General features: G+C 38.7%; 2 protein-coding genes across 2 annotated transcripts; both read left to right on the plus strand.

The window, feature by feature from the left end:
• Positions 1-1,097: 1,097 nt before the first annotated feature.
• On the plus strand, positions 1,098-2,720 carry LOC131959069 (CD209 antigen-like protein D). The gene is made up of 4 exons (XM_059324174.1): positions 1,098-1,209; positions 1,400-1,524; positions 1,609-1,709; positions 2,300-2,720. Exons 2-4 carry the CDS (start codon positions 1,444-1,446, stop codon positions 2,445-2,447), a joined length of 330 nt encoding a protein of 109 aa, XP_059180157.1. The 5' UTR covers positions 1,098-1,209; positions 1,400-1,443; the 3' UTR covers positions 2,448-2,720.
• A 9,321-nt stretch (positions 2,721-12,041) lies between these two features.
• LOC131959068 (CD209 antigen-like protein A) lies at positions 12,042-22,771 on the plus strand. Its single transcript, XM_059324173.1, has 6 exons — positions 12,042-12,130; positions 13,142-13,231; positions 17,224-17,302; positions 21,237-21,381; positions 21,475-21,575; positions 22,468-22,771. Exons 1-6 carry the CDS (start codon positions 12,064-12,066, stop codon positions 22,613-22,615), a joined length of 630 nt encoding a protein of 209 aa, XP_059180156.1. The 5' UTR covers positions 12,042-12,063; the 3' UTR covers positions 22,616-22,771.
• Positions 22,772-24,066: the final 1,295 nt, after the last annotated feature.

Below are 24,066 nucleotides of genomic sequence, written 5' to 3' on the forward strand. Positions count from 1 at the left end.
GTGAACTGACAGTTAGGGAGGTGGAGTCGACCAATCAGAGCAGAGCAATCAACTGAAATTAACTGCTGTTGGAGACACTTCCGCAGACAGAGGTGGACAGAGTGGAATTTCTGTCCTCGAACAGAAAGCATTTTTGGCAAAACCATAATACCTATCATTGATCCGACTTCACTTTGAGCGTCCTGAGTTCTTCCTGAACGTCTGCATATGTTTGTTTTTTTTAGAAAAATGAAAAAATAGCTTTGTTAGAGCGATCTAAAAAAACTGTTACATCTCCCTTTTTCAGAAATCTTCCAGCGTTTTTAATATGGGAGCCAATGAGGCTGTTGGTGCATGTTGGTGGATCATCTGTGCGTCCTACGCCCAAACTATAACTCCGACAGCTTTACCAGAGGATTGTGAGGGAGAAGACTAATTATCCTACGTTTCTATGTATAAATTATTTCTGTAGAGTGGAATTTGTGGCCTGGAGCGCAGTTTTCAAATTTATTTTTTGACAATTTTTTCCCTCCCTCTACACTCTGGCGATGACATCACACACTCTGACAGGAACATTCCGTGCAATACACACCCATTATAATCTCAGAATTTCTCCAAAAATGATCATGGTCATTGAACAGGGATTGATAAAAAACTATTTGACCTATCGAAACGTGGATTAATCCACCGATACACAAGACTTGTGTCTACTGTTTAAAGTTTAAATGGAGTCTCTCTGTGAAATTATGCCGGAGAAGTAGACGTTTAAAGATCTCCAATTATTGTTCTTTTTCGCTCATTTTTTTTCGGCCGTCCCATTCATTTCAATGCAAAATTTTGTGCAGTTTTTCGTGACGCAAGTCTCTACACTCACTGAGCTGTGTAACTTTGTAATGTTTCTTTGTAACGTTATAAATGTTTAAAAAGAAAAGTCTGGTGTTTTTATCTTTGTTCATGATTTCCCTTCATGCAAAAGGAATCTCACTTATTTTACAAGAATATCCAAACACAAATCAGGAAGATATTCTTATGCTAAAATCATGCTAAGATATTGTTTGCCCTTAGTGTTGTATCAGGCTGTTAGTTGTTCTCCAGTCAAAATAGCAACCTGATATAACCTCAGTTTTGAACCACAGTTAAAATGTGTTTATCTTTCTGCTCTCTCAGAGGACATTTTAAGGAACTTGACTGAAGAGAGAGACGAGTTAAAGAGGAAGCTGGCTGTCTTTGGTAAGTAAAACAAAATACACTGTCAATTTCCATTTATTTTTTCTGTTATTTCTTCTTGTCTGGGTTTCATTTGGTGTAAAATATTGCATTTTATACTATATAATTACTAGATAATAATACTAGATAATATGTGTATTCACCTCAATCCGTTTGTTATCTCCAATCCCATCTCCTAAATATTCCCGCCAAGGATGGGAGCATTTCAACGGTAGTTACTACTACATTTCCTCATCGATGAAATCCTGGCAGGACAGCAGAAGTGACTGTCAGCAGAGAGACGCAGACCTGCTGATCATCAACAGCAACGAAGAGCAGGTGTGTGTGTGTGTGTGTTTATGAATCTGTGTGTCAAAAGAAGCTGTGAGAAACTGTGACAGTGTGTTTCTCTTTGTGAACAAGGAATTCATAAGACGTTTCCAAAAGCCCATCTGGATTGGACTGACTGACCGAGACACAGAGGGAGTGTGGAAATGGGTGGATGGGAGTCCGCTGACCACAAGGTTCACATATTACTTTTTCATCACTCTCTAATACAGTTTTTTACAACCGCTATGACCAATACTATGATTCAATACTTTTTTCAAAACTCTTCACACAGTTACCACATCAGCCTGTATGGGCGATACAATTAACACAATTCTTCTTCTTTTGACACAAAATACACACATTTTGCACGTTTAAAATTAGTTTTAACTCCTTTTACACACAAGCTCAATCAAGACCAAAACAGTAAAGTGTTTCCTTCAAATCCTGTCATTTACTGTCTTCTTTCATAAACATTCTGCAAAGCTGCTCTGACACGGCTCAAACACTTTTTGTACTGAGTGTACAGGAACAAAATTCATGGCCAACAAATGAAAAATGAAGAACATCATCACAAACATTAATTTACATGTATAATCAATACAATAATCTGTTGATTGTAAAAGAAAAGGGGAAAAAAGTAGATTTAACACATGCAAAGTGAATGTCAACAAACCACTGTGACTATAAGTTATTGTTTTAATTTGGCCATTCACTGCTTTTTTTAAAATAAAAAATAATATTTTTTGTCTTTCTTTGTTAAAAGCGCATTTGTTTTTGGTTTCAGGTTCTGGGCCAGTGGGGAACCCAACTCTTACCAAGGCCAAAACGAAGACTGTGCTCTAACAAACGCCTACGATGACAAAAACAGCTGGAATGATGTCGTATGTGACAATAAATACCTTTGGACGTGTGAGAAGAAAATGGCGCATTGACTCCATAACACCTGAACCTGAGATAGCAGGTCAACAGCCGATGACACATAGAAGTCAACCTATTAATTAAAATGATAGAAGGTAGAAGTCTAGAAGCATTTAATTGAGTTGTTGCATCAATTCTTGTGTTGATACTTTTGTTTGGACAGATTTGGTGCCAAATGTGACGACTCGAAAATGTATTTAAAAATGGTCAAATGTCAGAATGATACTGTTATTTTCAACTAAAAATGTACCTCCTGGAGCACTTCTGTTCTGGAAACTGCATATATATATATATATATATATATATATATATATATATATATATATATATATATATATATGTATATATATATGTATATATGCTGCCCCCGCGACCCGGCCCCGGATAAGAAAATAAGAAAATGGATATCCATCCATCCATCCATGTTCTTAAATATATATAAATATATATATTGTATTTTATTGTATTTTATTCCCATGCATGCAATGTCTCTTCTGCCAACACCTTAGCAGTTTTGTATACATTAACAGTAAATGAAAAGAAGTAAATATATAGTTTTAGATAAATAGTGGACTGACTACAAGAGGTCTGCATGCACAGTACACTATAAAAAAAAAGACAACTGTTGTTTTTACGGTAAAAACCAGCAGCTGTGGTTGCCAGAACTTTACCGTAATAAATACGGTAGAACTTTTTTAATACTACGGTAAAAAGATATCGGTACTGTTGATTTCACGATTAAGATTCCCATTTTATTCCATTCCGTATTCTTTCCGTATAAATAAAAAGTTTTTCCAACAAAAGAAACACGGTTCTGCCATATAATTGACAAGAAAATACTTATAAAAACTTTTGGGTGTGTGAGAAGAAAATGGCGCATTGACTCCATAACACCTGAACAACTAGAGTAGGAGGTGGTGGGGGGGGGGGGGGGGACGATTTAATTGAGACGATTTAAAACGGGTTTAAACAGGGTGGCTGCTTGGCCGTGCTAGGATTCAATTCATTCTATTTTTCCATTTATTGCTTAGGCAAAGCGGGGGGGACAGGATCTTCAGCAGCGACTGGTCGAATGCGAGATTGGGGCTAGCGTGGCCATGGTCGGCCGCTGGCAGAGAGGCTATGTTACTAGCAGGGCCGTGGTGACGGTTGGCAGCTAGTGTCGAGGAGGGTAGGCTGGCTGGCTAGACTGTGGTAGTCAGGCCGCTGGCGGTAGCCGGGCCGTGTTGGTGGTTGGCAGCTAGTGACGGGGAGACTAGGATCTTGTGTCGAGGAGGCTGACGCTAGCTAGCTTGGCCGTGGTAGAGGTTGGCAGCTAACCGCGTTGGCGTCAGATAGGGAGGCAAGTTAATTCAGCATGGCCGTGATGAAAGTTGGCAGCTGGCAGACCGGGCTAGCTTGGCCGTGATGATGGTTAGCAGCTCGTTGCGGCCTGGGGGGTGCTCTGACGGATTCTAGTGCCGGCATAATTGGTTTCCTATCAGAAGCTGTTTGATTGCATCCGAGAAGCTGGCAAGACTCATAGTTTTAACATACTGTGGCAGATTATTCCAGAGTTTTGGGCCTGCGGAAGAGAGCGAGTTCTGGCCGAAGGTGGTATTTTTGGCGGGTAAGGCGCAGTTTCCCTGAGTGCCGCTTCTTAGATTATTGCGGGTTTTGTTGAAGAATTTATCTAGTGGTCCAGGGGCTGCATTGTTTAAAATTTTGTAAATCAGGGTGAGGTTAGCTAGTTCAAATATGTTTTGGAAGGAGAGTAGATTGTGTTTTTCGAGTATCTTACAGTGGTGGTGCATAAGATTTTTTTTTATCTAATATTTTCAGGGCTCTTTTGTGCAGGGATGTAATTTTGATAACCGCGTTGTTGGTCGCGAAGCCCCAGGTTGTGAGGCAGTATGAGATTCGGGAGATGATGAGTGCGCTGTAGAATGTTTTTGCGGCTTCTAGAGAGAGAGAATCTCTTATCTGTTTAAACGTGTTTAGCATTCATTTTAATTTGCGTGAGAGGGTTTTGGCCTGTTTTTCGAATTTTAAGTGATTGTCGATAATAAGGCCTAGGTACTTTGTTTCAGTAACATTTTGAATTGGCTCGTTATTTACTGTTAGGAAGAGATTTTGATTGTGTGGGAGTGCTCTGATTGAGAACAGAACAGCCATTGTTTTTTTCACGTTTAGAGCGAGATGGTTGGATTCAAGCCAGCATGCGATTTTGCTCAGAGCGCTGTTAAGCGTTTTATTAATTTTGGCTACATTTTTGTCATGAGTAAGGAGGACCGTGTCATCTGCGTACATCTGCGTCATGATGGTGGGGCAGATGCTCGGGAGATCATTAATATACATACTGAACAAAAGGGGGGCCAGAGTTGACCCCTGGGGCACTCCCATGAGGCAATTGCCTTGATCAGACCGGTAATTGTTAATGCTCACACATTGGGTGCGATTTTTTAGATAAGAGGCAAGCCAGTTGCTCGTGTTGCTGGAGAGATTGAATAATTTTAATTTTTCTATAAGTCTGTTGTGATTAACAGTATCGAACGCCTTTCTAAGGTCGAGGAAAACCGATCCTACTTTGTCGCCATTATCTAGGTGCATCTTAATGGATTCAACTAGGTGGCAGCAGGCTGTTTCTGTGGAATATTTAGGCCTAAACCCAAATTGTAGCGGGTGGAGAAGTAGTTTTTTTCCAGATAGTTGGTTATTTGTTTTGCTACAGTTTTTTCTATCACTTTGGAGAAGACTGTTAGAATACTGATTGGTCTATAGTTATTCACCTCTTGTGGATTCCCAGCCTTGTGTATGGGGGTGACGATGCTTTTCTTTAATGAATCAGGAAAAGTGTTGTGTTCAATGGAGTTGTTGATGAGGGACGCTAGGGGGAGCACAAATGCAAGTTTGTTACGTTTGACGAGATCGGCGTCAATGCCGTAAATATCCTTTGCTTTCGAGTTTGAGAGGGAAGTGATATGATTCAGAACCTCCAACTGTGTAATATGTTTTAGAATGAAAGGTGGTGAGTGGAAACTGGGGGGCGGTATGGGGGCGTGTTTGTCAGACACAGGGCAAATATTTAGGAAGTGAGAGTTGAAGGAGTTTGCAATTGCGATGCTGTCGGTGACCAGGACGCCATCGTTGTTTAACTGTAAATTATTGTTGCTCTTAATCGGCTTTCCAGAGAGATTGTCGATCTGTTTCCAAAGTAGTTTACTATTTCCTTTGGCTGTTTGGATGAGCGTCAGGAAATAGTTCGCTTTGGCAGATCTAAAAGCTGCGATTGTTTTATTTCTGAGTGATTTGAACAGAAGGTGGTCAGTTTGCCTTTTAGTTTTAATATATTGTTTTAGGGCCAGGTCACGTTTTTTCATAATTTCCTTCAGATTATCATTGAACCAAGGTAGGTTTTTCCGCTTTTTGCAATTTTTCGAGAGTCTGGAATATTTTTTAATTTTTTCAGTTGTGTTTGCGATGATGGAGTCACAGGGAGCATTGCAGTTGATTTCAGTTACAACATTAGCCCAGGGAATTCCTTGAATATCTTTGTCAAGTTGGGAGATATTTCTTAGGGGTACGTATAAATTATTTTTGGATGTGGGAGCTTTGTTTTTGTTTTTTGAATTGTTAATTTTTCTGATTAAAAGGATCAGATTATGATCCGAAAGACCTGTGAGTAGATTGTAGGTCCTGGTAATTCTATCAGGCTTGTTTGTGAATATTAGGTCAATAGTAGAATTAGATAATTTGGAAATTCTGGTGGGGGAGTTTATGAGTTGGGAGAGGCCTGATTTTGAGCAAGTTTGTTTTAATTTAGCTCTAGTAGTTTTGTTTTGCCAGTTGATATTGAAATCACCGAGTATAATTAGTTCTTTATCCCCCAGTGTTTTTATAATGTGGTTCAGTTGAGTGAAATGATTATCATTCTCTTTGGGTGGTTTGTATATGACAACGATGTTTAAGGACATTTTGTTGGCAAAAATGATTTTTATCCCTAGGCATTCCATGTTGCCAATAGGAAGATCAAGTTCGTCACATTGGTACTTATCTTTAACATATAATGCAATACCACCGCCACGTTTGTCTGGGCGGTCTTTACGGTATAATTGGAAACCTGGGAAAGTGATTAGGTTGCTGTCAATTGTGGGGGACAACCATGTTTCAGTCAGGGCTAAAAAGTCGAGATTAGTATTAGTAAGCATGGCTTCTAGTTGTATTTTTTGGGGGATGAGGCTGCGGATGTTGAGATGTCCACCAATTAGACCTTTTTGTTTAAAATTATGATCCCATATGATTTTGGCGTGATTAACAGTTTGAAATAGTTTATGTTCTCTTTGTAGTTTAGTGGAGGTTGTGTGGGATTGTAAATAAGCTACTATAAGAAAAATAATCAGAAGCATTAAAAGGGCAGCATTAACCAAACAGCATTAAAGGTAACATAAGCTTGAGTGAATAAAAGAAGTATTAAGAAATGATTTTGTAATAAGCACATAACACATCTCACATGTTGCAAGCACATGCACACACACACATAGTTTCATATCTACAAGTCTTATAGGAAATTAGGAAATGATCTCTCGATGACCTTTTGGGGGAAACTACCCACACCAGATAAACAGGAACCCAACTCGAGAGAAGCATACTGTAAGTGACAAGATATTACAGTGGAAAATTACAAGACAAAGAAACATGTAGACACATAAGAAAATAGACAAAGGCAACACCCTAACTGAGTAGGAGGAGACACAGCGAAGCATGCTATATTAACGAGACCACGCTAGACAACGAGTAGCCTTTTCTTATGTACTGGTTGATGTATGTATTGAACTGAGCTCCGCACTTCATGAACTGCGCTTAAAGAAAACAATAAAGTGTTTTCAGTTGATTCTTCCTCCGTCTCCTCGTCTGCTCTCTCTACTCCATCAAACAACTCGGCAAGGTACAACTGGTGTACTCAACAGTTGTGTTTTGGCTAAGTTGGTGGGTCTTAGCCATACATTTTACCTTTGAATTTAATTTAACATTGTCAGCGGTTGCTGAAAGCTGTGTTGGCTTTTCTCCAGCAGGTGGCAGCAGATGAGCGTTCTTGTCCTGTGACACGATGACTGACGTGGGAGGGGCGGTCAGGCATGACGAGTTGATGTTTGCATCTGGGGGTGTGTCCTTTACCTCCTTGGCTTGGGTCACATATCTCGCGATGTCATAGTTCTCGCGATGTTCGGTGCAGTTCACGCGATGATTGACGGGCTGGGGAACTTGGCGTGGGTCACAGATCTCGCGATATTGGTCGGGTTGGGGGATGTTGTTGGTTTTATTGATAGTATTATTAGCGGTTGGTAACGAAGACTTATTTAATAGTTGGATCGGCCTCACCAAGGTGCTCACATTGGTGGCGTCGGTACAACATGGGCGCATATGGGTGATTCTGACAGGAATATGCATAGGTACAGCAGAGACTGATTCAGTAACAGCAGGACCCGCACTTTTGGGTAAAAAACTGTGACAAGCAGAGCGAGGATGCTCAGCATGGTCTTGCTGTAGGGTATGTCAGTCGAGGCTAAAAGCAATAAAATGTATGAAATTTTGAATCAGGACTTCCGTACCGGTCCTGTTTAGATGCAGACCATCGTGTTTGAATAGGTTGTGTCTAGTCCAGAAAGAGTCAAAGTGGCTGATAAAAGTGAGACCACAGGCAGTAGAAAAAATTTTCATCCAGTCATGTAGGCTGCACAGACAGCTGAAATGCTCAGAGCTCCTATTTGTGGTGACAGGAGTCGGGCCGGAAAGAACACACCTCTTTCCCAGGCTTTCCACAGTGGAAACCATGGCCTCAATGTTGAGGTGCAGCAGTGTGGATTGTCTGGCCATGACGTCATTTGTGCCCGAATGTACAATTACAGTGTGGACAGAGGGATGGATGTCAAGAAGTACTGGGATGAGTTCAATGAAGTCTGAGGTTTTTCCTCCTGATAGACAATAGGTAATGGCACCAGGGAGGGAAACAAACCGGATAATGGAGTCACCTACTAGAAGTATATCTGGGCGTTCAATATCTGGGTTGCATTTGTAGATGGACAGCCTTGGGTTGAGGGAGACTGATGAACGGGGTGGGATTGGATGTAACCAGTTGTTGACATGAACAGGTGCCCGGGTGGGCGGGGTCAGGGGAGAAGACTTTGTGAATGCAGCACCTGTTTGCTTCGAGGAAAGCGCTGGGGCAGTTACCGAGTGAGGCTGCTTCTTTTGGTGCTGGGGGGGAGACAGGCGAGGTCGCTTTTTAACTGGGGGGGTTTGAGAAGAAGACGAAGATGGAAGTGACAGTGATGCTGCGCTGTGAGTGTCGCTGATGGGAGAGGAGCGTTTTCGCACCCGGGCAGCGCTGCGAGCAGCAGGTGGAGAGACGAGGGGGAGGGACGCCAGGGGAGAGAAAAAGTTTGAGAGCGGAATGATATCATCGCTACCGATGTCAGGAGAGTCAAAGAGGGGAAGAGAGAGCTTTTTTGCTCCCCTGACAACCGAAGACCACGATGGAGCGGAGCTCGGACCAGGGACGCTGGTAGTGGCGGCGGTAGGAACCGCAGCTGAGGGCTGCAGATTGACTTCTGGCTCCAGGCGGGCTAACCGGGAGCACAGCACTGACTGCCGCTGGAGGAGGCCGTCGATCATCTGCTCCAGGGATCGGAGTTCTGACTTGAGCTCCGCAATCTCCTTTGCCGGGGTCATCTGGTGAGCTGAGAGTTGGTTGTGTGTGTCGCTTGTTGTTGTCGGTGAGGTGTCGGTCAGCGGGACGGAGCGGCAGTGGCGTCCAGGGCCGGAGCCGTCATGTTCTATTCTTCGGTCCAGTTCAGCAGCTTTGTCCGTCAGGAGGGTACAGTTGGCACAGCCGGATGGAGAGGTTAGTGGAGGCATGGTTTATTGAAGAAGTAGCTGGGGAGCAGAGATAGAAAAAGAGGTCAGTACAGGGCTAAACGTACTTTGAGAATTCTGGGGTTTAGCGAGCAGCTGTAGGTGGTGGTAGCCGCTAGCAGGGTGCGTATTGACACTTACACACAGGGGCTCCGACCCGGAGCCCACAGCGTTGTTCTGGTATAGCGGCAGTGACAGTGGTGATCCATACAATGAAAGTTAGTGGCAAAACTTACCGACACGGGTCCAACAAGTGGACCCGCTGCGGTGATTCAGCTTCAGGAATGTCTGCAGTAGCCAGGACAACCGGTATCCGTGTAGCACAAATGCTAAGATGCTAAATGAGTGCTAAAACACGCCGGTTTGTGCTAGCCTCGGTGGTCAAGTCGTATTTTTTCAAAATCCAGACGTCGGATGACTAAAACCTTAAGCCGTGTTAACCAAGTACAAGAAACAACACGATTCAAAAAAGTGTATCACATAAGTCGGCCTAAAAATTAGGTAAAAATGTCAATTTCCCACAGAGCCGTATGTGTGGTGCACCCACAATGTTGTGATGACCACTTATAAATGCCGCATAAATTAAAGATTTTACCATTAAATATTACTGTATATATTTGTTAGAGATATGGTGTTTAGTACATTTAACAGTGAAAAAAGTAATTTTTTTTTTTACAAAAGATAAATGCAAAAATTACAGTGATGCTTACATTATATTTTTGTTACAAACACCGTGCCAGTATTTTACAGTGGAGTAATGTATGTTTTGGCTGATATATACATTTACGGTGTTTCATTGTTACATTGTTACTGAAACCAGCAATTTTTTTATGTGTTTTTTGTAAAAAGTATTTTTTTGGTTTGTAATATTTTGTGTGTGATTTTGTGTTTTTTTTATGTGTTATTATATGTTTTTTATTATTATTTTTGTTTTTTAATGTGTTTTTGTGATTTTTGTAATTTTTTTGGAGGGGGGGACAGGGTTGTGCGTTTTTTTGTAATTTCTTTGTGGGTTTTTATGTGGGTTTTTTTTGCAATTTTTGTTAAAAAATATATGTTTTTGGTGTGTTTTGAGTGTTTTTTGTATTATTTTGTGTGTGTTTTTGGTTTGTTCTCTTAGGGTTTTTTTTATGTGTTTTTTGTAATAAAAAAATTGTGTGTGGTTTTTTTAAAAATGTTTTTTGTGTGTTCAAAATGTTGATCCAGGAAGTAAAAATGAAAAAATAATAATCAGGTCATATAGGTGAGGTTGTGCTATAAACAATGATAGCAACACGTCATGGTAAAGATTTTTAGGTCGTTTCTACAGGCAGAATGAAAAGGAGTCAAAAACCGACAAAATAGCCTCAATCTCCAAAAGTTTTTAAAACATCAGTACATCTAAGCAAAGCAGAAAGGTTTGTCTGTGCTGTGATTTCTGTCTGTCACCACTAGATGTCAGGATTGAAACATAAACTCTCTGCTTCATTCATCTCTTCCCTTACCATCTTCTTCTCCTTCTTTAGTCTCAATTTTTTCTTCTTTTTCTTCACTTCCTCTTTTTTCATATCCTATGATGTCTTTTCTCTTGTATTGTGTCTTCTCAGCTCTTTACCCTTCCTTCCTGGTACCCTAAATTTTAGTGGAAGTGACCTTTAACTTCTTTGTGTGATTTTACAAAGGTAAACAGAACAGAACACATGTACAGTGAGGTGAAAATTACAATTACAACGAAGCTGTCAGCAAATGATTTCAACTCAATGAGTTATTTTTCCACTCCATGCCTTAACCAAAATATGTTTTATTTAAACATTTTCATATGAACTGTAGTGTAAACAACAACCAACATATTTACATGAATAAAAATAAATTCCCAGTGCAGCCAAACAAATTTACTGACTTGAAGCTGACTCAATGAAGGACACAAAAACATCTCTCCTCCTTTATTACCCTCAACATACTGCTGGGAAATTTCTTACCGGACCAAAAAAATACACAAAATTACTTTAAATTACTAAATAATGACTAAATTACTTTAAAAACACACAGAATGACAAAAAAAGACACAAAATGACCAAAAAAAGACACAGAATTATTTTTTTAAAAGACACACAATTATTAAAAAAAGACACAAAGTTACCAAAAAAAGACACAAAATTACCAAAAAAAGACACAAAATTACCAAAAAATATCTTCACGAGGGCCGCAATTGGCCCACGGGCCGCGAGTTTGAGACCCATGGTCTACATATTGTTGTGTTTTACTCATTTACATTGTATTTGTTGTCTTGTTTTTGCTTTTTCATGTCACCATTTTAAAAAAGCATTTTGTACTCAAAAGTGCGGTGTAAATAAATAAATGTTTGATATTGTTGTCTTACCCTCATATTCATCAGTTTTTACTAACCTTTACTAACCCACCAAAATAATTAATCTCAGTTATTGCGGATCTTATCTGACAAATAAAACCAGAACACTTTTTATGGAGAGAGAATAAATACATATGGGTTTAACAGGATATGACGCTCCAGTTATCTGGAAGTGAAGGTTTTTTATTTTTACACGAGTGACTCAAACTGCAACTTCTCCAATTGAGGCCTGATGCAGAGATAAAACAAAATGTTCATTACAGTGCAGAACACACTCTGAAAGTTTGAGGAGGAAGACGCACCAACACAGCAAATCTAACACCTTAAGAGTGTTCTGAAAAAATTGAATGGTAGAAGAATATTGATGTGTTTGTGCCACTTGAAGCCGCTTCATGGAAATGTCGGAGGAAATCACTTATGAAAACGATGGAACTTTCAGCAACCAACAAAGACGTACAGGTAAGAAAATCTTTTATTTTTTATAAATTCCATCCAAGCGTCTTGTTTTAACCCTGTGGAGTCTCCAAAAGTTCCAAATAATCCAGACTTGTTGACTCCATCCAGACTAGAAAACAAAGCAGCGTGGAGCCCTACTGTAAATTTACCTCTAAAGTTCTGGCTGTAAACTCCATGAGGCCAGTTTCAGTTTGATGATGATATACCAAGTAAAACTGGAGACAAGCTCAAATAGATTTAGTATCAAATGATAGAACTGGATGGAACCCTCTTATATGTTAGATTTGACACCTTTGGTCACATTTGCAACATTTACAATTCTTTATTGAGCATGATAGTGTTTTGAAAGTTAAAAAAAAAAGATTCAAAATCACATTTTATGTTGGACTAAAGGACTAAAAAAGACACAAAATGACTAAAAAAAGACACTAAAAGACACAAAATGAATAAAAAGACACAAAATGACTTAAAAAAGACAAAATGACTAAAAAAGATACAAAAAGACACAAAATGAGAAGAAACCCCCAAAAAACCCCACTGAAGACACAAAATGACAACAACAAAAAAAGACAATAAAAGACACAAAATGGATAAAAAAGACAAAATGACTAAAAAAAGATACAAAAAGACACAATTCCCCAAAATAAATAAATGAAAGAAACAAAACACCACTGCCAAGGCAAAAAAAAAAACCTACATGTATTCTGTTGTTGTCAATGTTTTCACATTTGCCTTAAATTGTACTAACTTGTATCCAGATTCACACTAAAATATACAATAAACTTTTGGAATTAGTTTTAGTTATTTATGTGTGTTAATAAAATTAAAAATCCTTTTTTTAAAATGACTCCAACAAATGACAGATGTTTTACATATATTGAATCAGAAGATGAAAATACTTTTGATAGTTTTTTTTTTTTGCTCCACATAACAATCATCAGGCCTTTGCTGCCTAAAAATGATAATATTGCTGGGTTGTTTTTTTTAATGTTTCTGTCTGATTTCTGCACACAGGGGGAAATCTGTTCCGGCTTGTTTTCCTGAGCTTTGGACTCTTGTGTGTCCTTCAAGCTTCTCTCAACATTTCACTGCGCTTCACTCTCTGTGAGTTAAATTGTGTCTCCACATTTCACACTTACAATCTGATTATTATTATTAGGGCCACGGGGCAATTGCACCAAGCAATGGCCCCTTGTGGTTTGAATTGAAAAACTCAAAAGCAGAGTCTCTTTTCCAGAAATCATGATGCGGTTAATTAATTACCAAATCAAAATACTGGAGCACCAAATTCCTTTCTGAGAACAGTCTGTACCAAGTCTGGGTTCAAGTGGGATCACTCTACTGAGACTGTCATAATATTATGTATTATGTATTGTATTATTACATACAATAACATATTATTGTGCAAATATTGTTTGGTTGTGCCAGAGAAGTAGTGGTTTGTCATCAGCCTCATAACAAGTCAAGTTGAGGGCAGTTGTGTAACAGAAGGAAGTTCATCTTTAAATACAGAAATAAAACATCATGTTAAGAACTGCTGAGAACATCATTATCAAATTAAAAGAAAGCAAATATTACAGTCAAAGATCGAGAGTTCTGAGTTTTTCTTTATCTTTTGCCTTAAAAGATTTTTTTTTTATCCAAGTTAAAAGCATGTTTCTTTTTAAACGTTATAAACATGTCTGTAATCTGTTTGTTTTTTATCTCTGTTCATGACTTCCCTTTACATTAAAGGAATCTCACTTCTTTTACAAGAATATCCAAACACTAATGAGGGAGATTAGCCTGGGTATACCCATACTGCCTTGCGCGCTCAAATTTAATTTCGAACCTCCAGGCGGTCTGGAAACCAAGACAGTTTCTTAGCCCTGTTTTAGGGATCCAATCACAGAGCGGTGAGGGACAGCAAACGATGACGCGTACTACTCGGCACTTGGAAGCTTGTAGTTTTCTTACGGATCCAACAAGGCTGCAGCAGACACGAAACTCTGCTGTCCCCCGGCTCGTAGCGAGATCACTGGTAGCGGGACTATTAGCGCCGCTACCGGCGCTAATCACCGGCGCAATCGTAACGGCGGTGATCTGGCTACGAGCCGGGGGACAGCGGAGCCCCCAGAGACCCGCAGCAGCTTGTTTATTGACCATAAAATCAGTAGATGTGTGTGGCTGAATGACATGAGGGGGAATAAAGCGTGAAAATAAATCTTGCAGAAAGCGAGAACTGGAGAAGCAAAGCAGCAAACAACACTCTCTCACAGACACACACAACAAACTAGCTCTACTACGTCATCTGGTATAACTGATCTGATTGGCTAAGAGCTACCTACAGACGCTTTGATAGACATTCTAAGCGCCCAATAAACGGCTCTGGAGGATCGTAAACCACGCCTCCTCTACGGAGAAATGAACGGTTGGTTTCCAGACCAAATCTCAAATGAGATTTGGTCTGGTGTTAGCCAGGCTAGAGGGAGATACTCTTTTGAATAGATTTTGTTTGCGTTAAAATGTGTTTATCTTTCTGCTCTCTCTGATCGCTCTGAAGATAAAACAGGAGACACTGAGGACATTTTGAAGAACGTGACTGAAGAGAGAGACGAGTTAAAGAGGAAGCTGGCTGTCTTTGGTAAATAGAACTAAATACATTCTCAATTTCTATCTATTTTTTCTGTTTTTCTTTTTTACCTGAGTTACAGTCGGTGTATAATATTACAAACTAGAACATTTCCTCTGGGGAAATTCTGAAAGGGCAACGGGGGCTACCACCGGTGTGTGTACACTATGATGAGATTCTTCAGAGATTTCAAACTATGCCCTTTAACCTCAAAATATGTGTGTGTGTGTGTGTGTGTGTGTGTGTGTGTGTGTGTGTGTGTGTGTGTGTGTGTGTGTGTGCGTGTGTTTGAAGCATGTGTATGCATGTGTGAGGAGTGTGCGTGCTTACGCGCATGTGTGTGTGTGTGTGTATCTGTAACTGTAATCACATCAAAGGATCAAAGGCAATCAGAGCAATCAACAGAAATTAACTGCTACGAACTGCCAATGGTCCGTAACAATGACAGCAGCCAGAGGTGGACAGACTGGAATTTCTGGCCTCGAACAGAAAGCATTTTTGGCAAAACCATAATACCTATCATTGATCCGACTTCACTTTGAGCGTCCTGAGTTCTTCCTGAACGTCTACAAATGGGTTTTTTTAAGAAAAATGAAAAATAGCTTTGTTAGAGCGATCGAAAAAAACTGTTACATCTCCCTTTTTCCGAAATCTTCCTGCATTTTTAATATGGGAGCCAATGAGGCTGTTGGTGCGTGTTGGTAGATCATCTGTGCGTCCTACGCCCAAACTATAACTCTGACAGCTTTACCAGAGGATTGTGAGTGAGAAGACAAATTTTCCTACGTTTCTATGTATAAACTATTTCTGTAGAGTGGAATTTTGGCCTGAAGCACAGTTTTCAAATGTATTTTTTGACAATTTTTTCCCTCCCTCTACACTCTGGCGATGATGTCACACACTGTGACATGAACATTCCGTGCAATACACACCCATTATAATCTCAGAATTTCTCCAAAAATGATCATGTTCATTGAACAGGGATTAATAAAAAACTATATGACCTATCGAAACATGGATTAATACACCGATACACAAGACTTGTGTCTACTGTTTAAAGTTTAAATGGAGTCTCTAGTTTAAATTATGCTGGAGAAGTAGACGTTTAAAAAATCTCCAATTATTGTTCTTTTTCGCTCATTTTTTTCCGGCCGTCCCATTCATTTCAATGCAAAATTTTGCGCAGTTTTTCGAAAAATTCGTATTCTGTAGACAAAAGTAATAGCACACCGATCCCGATCAAACTGCACGTTTTGATATATAATTTGTCCTGCAACTCTTCAAGTTGTAGGACTAGTAGCAGGACGAAACTGCGTCCGGAAGAAGAAGAAGAAAAAATCCACAGTATAACAATAGTGCTCTAATTATGTCTATCTGTGCAATTACAGATGACTCTTTCCGAATGTAATGTAATGCAATTATATCTTTCTGGGCCCCATGGCATCATGTGACAGACCTGGAAATAGTAATTCCACCATTCAACAAATCCTCCTCTCTACACTCACTGAGCTTTGTAACTTATAAAGTATCTTCTAAGGGAGAAGAGTCCAAACAGCGTATTTACAGGGGTACCTCAGGGGTCAGCGCTAGGCCCACTTCTCTTTTTTTCCCAAAGATGCTCTTATGGCTTTAAGTGATGCCGCCTGGCATGCATGCCCAATCCAATTCACACATTTTTGCGTCACCGTATGCACGCAGATTTCCTCCTGAAAACGCTCATCTAAACGTGGAATAAAAAGTAAAGACGTGACGCCACTTTTGCGTCTTCTGTTCATACCGTCATCACTGACCATTAGGGGTCATATGGCCACAACTGCCCGATTGTGTCGATTTTCCCGATGCAACATTTGGAAGCTCAGACCCTACCTGACCAAACATATAACATAACTCCTGGTACAAGCCCTTGTGGTGTCACGCCTAGACGACTACCACTCTCTACTGGCTGGTCTCCCTGCATGCACCTTCAAGAACAGAACAGTTCCCGCCTTCGTTTATAGTTTTCTACAAGTACTTTTCAGTAACATGTTATTGTGCAAAGATTGTTTGGTTGTGCAAATGAAGTAGTTTGTCATCAGCCTCAGAACGAGTCAAGTTTAGGGAAGTTGTGTAACAGAAGGAAGTTCAGCTTTAAATATAGAAATAAAACATTATGTTGAGAACTGCTGAGAACATCATTATCAAATTAAAAGAAAGCCAATATTACAGTTAAAGATCGAGAGTTCTGAGTTTTTCTTTATCTCTTGCCTTAAATGTTTTTTTTTTTTTTAAATCCAAGTTAAAAGCATGTTTCTTTTTAAACGTTATAACATGTCTGTAATCTGGTGTTTTTATCTTTGTTCATGACTTCCCTTTATGTTAAAGGAATCTCACTTCTTTTACAAGAATATCCAAACACACAAACACTAATGAGGGAGATACTCTTTTGAATAGATTTTGTTTGCGTTAAAATGTGTTTTTCTTTCTGCTCTCTCTGATCGCTCTGAAGATAAGACAGGAGACACTGAGGACATTTTAAAGAACCTGACTGAAGAGAGAGACGAGTTAAAGAGGAAGCTGGCTGTCTTTGGTGAGTAAAACTAAATACATTCTCAATTTCTATTTATTTTTTCTGTTTTTCTTTTTTACCTGGGTTACAGTCGGTGTATAATATTACAAACTAGAAAATTTCCTCTGGGGAAATTTTGAAAGGGCCACGGGGGCTACTGCCGGTGTGTGTACACTATGATGAGACTCTTCAGAGATTTCAAACTATGCCCTTTAACCTCAAAATGTGTGTGTGTGTGTGTGTGTGTGTGTGTAGCGAAAATTGCATAAAGATACCTGTGTGTGTGTGTGTGTGTGTGTGTGTGTGTGTGTGCGTGCGTGTGCGCGCGTGTGTGTTTGAAGCATGTGTATGCATGTGTGAGGAGTGTGAGCGCTTACGCGCATGTGTGTGTATGGGTATCTGTAACTGTAATCACATCAAAGATCAAAGGCAATCAGATCAAAGCAATCAACAGAAATAACTGACACCTGTGACAGCAGCCGGTGGACAGAGGTCCAGAGTTGGACTGGAATTTCTGGCCTCGAACAGAAAACATTTTTGGCAAAAACCATAATACCTATCATTGATCCGACTTCACTTTGAGCGTCCTGAGTTCTTCCTGAACGTCTACGTATGGTTTTTTTTTCAAGAAAAATGAAAAAATAGCTTTGTTAGAGCGATCTAAAAAAACTGTTAAATCTCCCTTGTGAAGAAATCTTCCTGCGTTTTTAATATGGGAGCCAATGAGGGTGTTGATGCGTGTTGGTGGCGCATCTCTGCGTCCTTCGCCCAAACTATAACTCTGACAGCTTTACCAGAGGATTGTGAGTGAGTAGACAAATTTTCCTACATTTCTATGTATAAACTATTTCTGTAGAGTGGAATTTCGGCCTGGAGCGCAGTTTTCAAATGTATTTTTTGACAGTTTTTTCTCTCCCTCTACACTCTGGCGATGATGTCACACACTGTGACATGAACATTCCGTGCAATACACACCCATTATAATCTCAGAATTTCTCCAAAAATTATCATGGTCATTGAACAGGGATTAATAAAAAACTATATGACCTATCGAAACGTGTATTAATACACCGATACACAAGACTTGTGTCTACTGTTTAAAGTTTAAATGGAGTCTCTAGGTGAAATTATGCTGGAGAAGTAGACGTTTAAAAAATCTCCAATTATTGTTCTTTTTCACTCATTTTTTTTCGTCCGTCCCATTCATTTCAATGCAAAATTTTGAGCAGTTTTTCAAAAAATTCGTATTCTGTAGAGAAAAGTAATAGCACACCGATCCCGATCAAACTGCACATTTTGATATATCATTTGTCCTGCAACTCTTCAAGTTGTAGGACTAGTAGCAGGACGAAACTGCGTCCGGAAGAAGAAGAAGAAAAAATCCACAGTATAACAATAGTGCTCTAATTATGTCTATCTGTGCAATTACAGATGACTCTTTCCAAATGTAATGTAATGCAATTATATCTTTCTGGACCCCATGGCATCATGTGACAGACCTGGAAATAATAATTCCAACATTCAACAAATCCTCCTCTCTACACTCACTGAGCTTTGTAACTTATAAAGTATCTTGTAAGGGAGAAGAGTCCAAACAGCGTATTGACAGGGGTACCTCAGGGGTCAGCGCTAGGCCCACTTCTCTTTTTTCCCAAAGATGCTCTTATGGCTTTAAGTGATTCCGCCTGGCATGCAAACCCAATCCAATTCACACAATTTTGCGTCACCATATGCACACAGATTTCCTCCTGAAAACGCTCATCTAAACGTGGAATAAAAAGTAAAGACATGACGCCACTTTTGCATCTTCTGTTCAGACCGTCATCATGTAAACAGAGCCTAACTGACCATTAGGGGTCATGTGGCCACAACTGCCCGATTGTGTCGATTTTCCCTATGCAACATTTGGAAGCTCAGACCCTACCTGACCAAACATATAACATAACTCCTGGTACAAGCCCTTGTGGTGTCACGCCTAGACGACTACCACTCTCTACTGGCTGGTCTCCCTGCATGCACCTTCAAGAACAGAACAGTTCCCGCCTTCGTTTATAGTTTTCTACAAGTACTTTTCAGTAACATGTTATTGTGCAAAGATTGTTTGGTTGTGCAAATGAAGTAGTTTGTCATCAGCCTCAGAACGAGTCAAGTTTAGGGAAGTTGTGTAACAGAAGGAAGTTCAGCTTTAAATATAGAAATAAAACATTATGTTGAGAACTGCTGAGAACATCATTATCAAATTAAAAGAAAGCCAATATTACAGTCAAAGATCGAGAGTTCTAAGTTTTTCTTTATCTCTTGCATTATAATTTTTTTTTTTTTTAAATCCAAGTTAAAAGCATGTTTCTTTTTAAACGTTATAAACATGTCTGTAATCTGGTGTTTTTATCTTTGTTCATGACTTCTCTTCATGTTAAAGGAATCTCACTTCTTTTACAAGAATATCCAAACACACAAACACTAATGAGGGAGATACTCTTTTGAATAGATTTTGTTTGCGTTAAAATGTGTTTTTCTTTCTGCTCTCTCTGATCGCTCTGAAGATAAGACAGGAGACACTGAGGACATTTTAAAGAACCTGACTGAAGAGAGAGACGAGTTAAAGAGGAAGCTGGCTGTCTTTGGTGAGTAAAACTAAATACATTCTCAATTTCTATTTATTTTTTCTGTTTTTCTTTTTTACCTGGGTTACAGTCGGTGTATAATATTACAAACTAGAAAATTTCCTCTAGGGAAATTTTGAAAGGGCCACGGGGGCTACTGCCGGTGTGTGTACACTATGATGAGACTCTTCAGAGATTTCAAACTATGCCCTTTAACCTCAAAATGTGTGTGTGTGTGTGTGTGTGTGTGTGTGTGTGTGTGTGTGTAGCGAAAATCGCATAAAGATACCTGTGTGTGTGTGTGTGTGTGTGTGTGTGTGCGTGTGCGCGTGTGCGCGCGTGTGTGTTTGAAGCATGTGTATGCATGTGTGAGGAGTGTGAGCACTTACGCGCATGTGTGTGTGTGGGTATCTGTAACTGTAATCACATCAAAGATCAAAGGCAATCAGATCAAAGCAATCAACAGAATTAACTGACACCTGTGACAGCAGCCGGTGGACAGAGGTCCAGAGTTGGACTGGAATTTCTGGCCTCAAACAGAAAGCATTTCTGGCAAAACCATAATACCTATCATTGGTCCGACTTCACTTTGGGTGTCCTGAGTTCTTCCTGAACGTCTACATATGGTTTTTTTTCAAGAAAAATGAAAAAATAGCTTTGTTAGAGCGATCTAAAAAAACTGTTAAATCTCCCTTGTGAAGAAATCTTCCTGCGTTTTTAATATGGGAGCCAATGAGGGTGTTGATGCGTGTTGGTGGCGCATCTCTGCGTCCTACGCCCAAACTATAACTCTGACAGCTTTACCAGAGGATTGTGAGTGAGTAGACAAATTTTCCTACATTTCTATGTATAAATTATTCCTGTAGAGTGGAATTTCGGCCTGGAGCGCAGTTTTCAAATGTATTTTTTGACAGTTTTTTCTCTCCCTCTACACTCTGGCGATGATGTCACACACTATGACATGAACATTCCGTGCAATACACACCCATTATAATCTCAGAATTTCTCCAAAAATGATCATGGTCATTGAACAGGGATTAATAAAAAACTATGTGACCTATCGAAACGTGTATTAATACACCGATACACAAGACTTGTGTCTACTGTTTAAAGTTTAAATGGAGTCTCTAGGTGAAATTATGCTGGAGAAGTAGACGTTTAAAAAATCTCCAATTATTGTTCTTTTTCGCTCATTTTTTTTCGGCCGTCCCATTCATTTCAATGCAAAATTTTGGGCAGTTTTTCATAAAAGTTCATATTCTGTAGAGAAAAGTAATAGCACACCGATCCCTAATAATACTAGATAATATGTGTATTCACCTCAATCTGTTTGTTATCTCCAATACCATCTCCTAAATATTCCCGCCAAGGATGGGAGCATTTCAGCGGTAGTTACTACTACATTTCCTCATCGAAGAAATCCTGGCAGGACAGCAGAAGTGACTGTCAGCAGAGAGACCCAGACCTGCTGATCATCAACAGCAAAGAAGAGCAGGTGTGTGTGTGTGTGTGTGTGTGTGTGTGTGTGTTTATGAATCTGTCTGTCAAGTGAAGAAACTGTGACGGTGTGTTTCTCTTTGTAAACAAGGAATTCATAAGACGTTTCCAAAAGCCCATCTGGATTGGACTGACTGACCGAGACACAGAGGGAGTGTGGAAATGGGTGGATGGGAGTCCGCTGACCACAAGGTTCACATATTATTATTTAATCACTCTCTAATAAATCTACATCACAGCATGAGAAAAGCTTGCTTGAAACACCAAATTCTCATAAAAGTTTTTACACTCGCTTGAGATGTTTTTTTTTGTCTTTTTTGATAAAAAGTTAATGCAATTGGGAGATGGAAACATTTTCTCCAAATAAGTTCTGACGTAGCGAATATTTAACTCACATAACTGATGAGCTGCTTTCTGACATGAAAGAAGAATTATAAGTTGACCAATTTAATCCATTTCCTGAAGACTTCTCTCTATTTTCTCTTGTGCGAGGCCAAAGTTGTCTGATTAGCAACCTCTTTTTTGTTGTTGTTTTTTCTCTCTTGCGCAATCTCTACTTCTTCTACTGTTTACTGACAGATTAGCCATCAGAAATATATTACACTGCCATCTTCTGACGAAAGCACTTTAATACAGCTTTATTGATTCGCTCTAAACCAGTTGATGGAAATATCTCTAATTTGCATTTTGTTCAATGCAACATTTCAAATTTTCACTTCAAAATTTGCTTCCACTTTAACGGAAACACGTTTAAATACCAGTTAAATTTCTCTCCCTGATCTGGACGTTATCAAACTAATAAATGGGCATTTATCAGCACTTATCATCCCATAAAATGGGCCAGTAGAGGCCTACTCTACCTTCTAATAGTTTGTTATCAACCCAGTCAATGGTTGGTCCCTGTTTTGTTACAACAAAGTATAAAGATATTATTACTTCCATATTAAATGACCGTATCAATGTCAACATACCACTGTGACTATAAGTTATTGTTTTAATTTGGCCATTCACTGCTTTTTTTTAAAAATAAAAAATAATAATTTTTGTCTTTCTTTGTTAAAAGCGCGTTTGTTTTTGGTTTCAGGTTCTGGACCAGTGGGGAACCCAACTCTTACCAAGGCAGAAACGAAGACTGTGCTCTAACAAACTACCACAATTACGAAGACAGCTGGAATGATGCCGTATGTGACAATGAAAACTTTTGGGTGTGTGAGAAGAATATGTCGCATTGACTCCATAACACCTGAACAACTTCTATAGAGTAGGTGGTCATCATCCAAAATGATAGAAGGTAGAAGTCAAGAAGCATTTAATTGAGTTGTTGCATCAATTCTTGTGTTGATACTTTTGTTTGGACAGATTTGGTGCCAAATGTGACGACTCGAAAATGTATTATATATATATATATATATATATATATTTATGTATATATGCTGCCCCTGCGACCCGGCCCCAGATTAGAAAATGTATGGATATATATATATACATATATATATATGTATGTATATATATATATATATATATATATTTATATATATATATATATATATATATATATATATATATATATATATATATATATATATATGCTGCCCCCGCGACCCGGCCCCGGATAAGGTGGATGGATGGATGGATGGATATGTATATATATATACATATATATATATATATTTTATTTTTTTAAATATATATATATATATATATATATATATATATATATATATATATATATATATAATATTGAATTTTATTCCCATGAATGCTGCAATGTCTCTTCTGCCAACACCTTAGCAGTTTTGTATACATTAACAGTAAATGAACAGAAGTAAATATATAGTTTTAGATAAATAGTGGACTGACTACAAGAGGTCTGCATGCACAGTACACTGTAAAAAAAAAAGACAACTGTTTTTTTTACGGTAAAAACCAGCAGCTGTGGTTGCCAGAACTTTACCGTAATAAATACGGTAGAACTTTTTTAATACTACGGTAAAAAGATATCGGCACTTTTGAGTTCACGTTTAAGATTGCCATTTTATTCAATTTTTTATCGTATAAATAAAAAGTTTTTCCAACAAAAGAAACACTGTTCTGCCATATAATTGACAAGAAAATACTTTATAAATGCCGCATAAATTAAAGATTTTAACATTAAATATTACTGTATATTTTTGTAAGAGATATGGTGTTTAGTACATTTAACAGTATTTTTTTTTACAAAAGATAAATGCAAAAATTACAGTGATGCTTACAGTATATTTTTGTTACAAACACCGTGCCAGTATTTTACAGTGGAGTAATGTATGTTTTGGCTGATATATACGTTTACGGTGTTTCATTGTTACATTGTTACTGAAACCAGCGATTTTTTGTGTGTTTTTTGTAAAAAGAAAATATGTTTTTGGTGTGTTTTTATGTGTTTTTTGTATTGTTTTGTGTGTGTTTTTGCGGGGTTTTTTTATGTTTTATTATGTGTTTTTTATTATTATTCTTGTTTTTGTGATTTTTATGTGTTTCTATGTGGTTATTTTGTGGGTTTTTATGTGGGTTTTGTGTGGGGTTTTTTGTTGCAATTTTTGTTAAAAATATATATGTTTTTGGTGTGTTTTTTGTAATTTTGTGTGTTTTTTGTATGATTTTGTGTGTGTTTTTGGTGTGTGTATTTGTTTTAATGTGTTTTTTG

The sequence above is a fragment of the Centropristis striata genome, chromosome 21, assembly GCF_030273125.1.
Source record: "Centropristis striata isolate RG_2023a ecotype Rhode Island chromosome 21, C.striata_1.0, whole genome shotgun sequence".
Lineage (NCBI taxonomy): Eukaryota > Metazoa > Chordata > Actinopteri > Perciformes > Serranidae > Centropristis > Centropristis striata.

Bases quoted from the DNA above. Each gene is read 5' to 3' on its own strand.
- LOC131959069 (XM_059324174.1), top strand. From the start codon at position 1,444: ATGAAATCCTGGCAGGACAGCAGAAGTGACTGTCAGCAGAGAGACGCA. The intron at 1,525-1,608 runs GTGTGTGTGTGT...TTTGTGAACAAG, and splicing joins TCAACAGCAACGAAGAGCAG to GAATTCATAAGACGTTTCCA. The intron at 1,710-2,299 runs GTTCACATATTA...TTTTGGTTTCAG, and splicing joins GGGAGTCCGCTGACCACAAG to GTTCTGGGCCAGTGGGGAAC.
- LOC131959068 (XM_059324173.1), top strand. From the start codon at position 12,064: ATGGAAATGTCGGAGGAAATCACTTATGAAAACGATGGAACTTTCAGC. The intron at 17,303-21,236 runs TGGTGAGTAAAA...TCCAATACCATC, and splicing joins AAGAGGAAGCTGGCTGTCTT to TCCTAAATATTCCCGCCAAG. The intron at 21,576-22,467 runs GTTCACATATTA...TTTTGGTTTCAG, and splicing joins GGGAGTCCGCTGACCACAAG to GTTCTGGACCAGTGGGGAAC.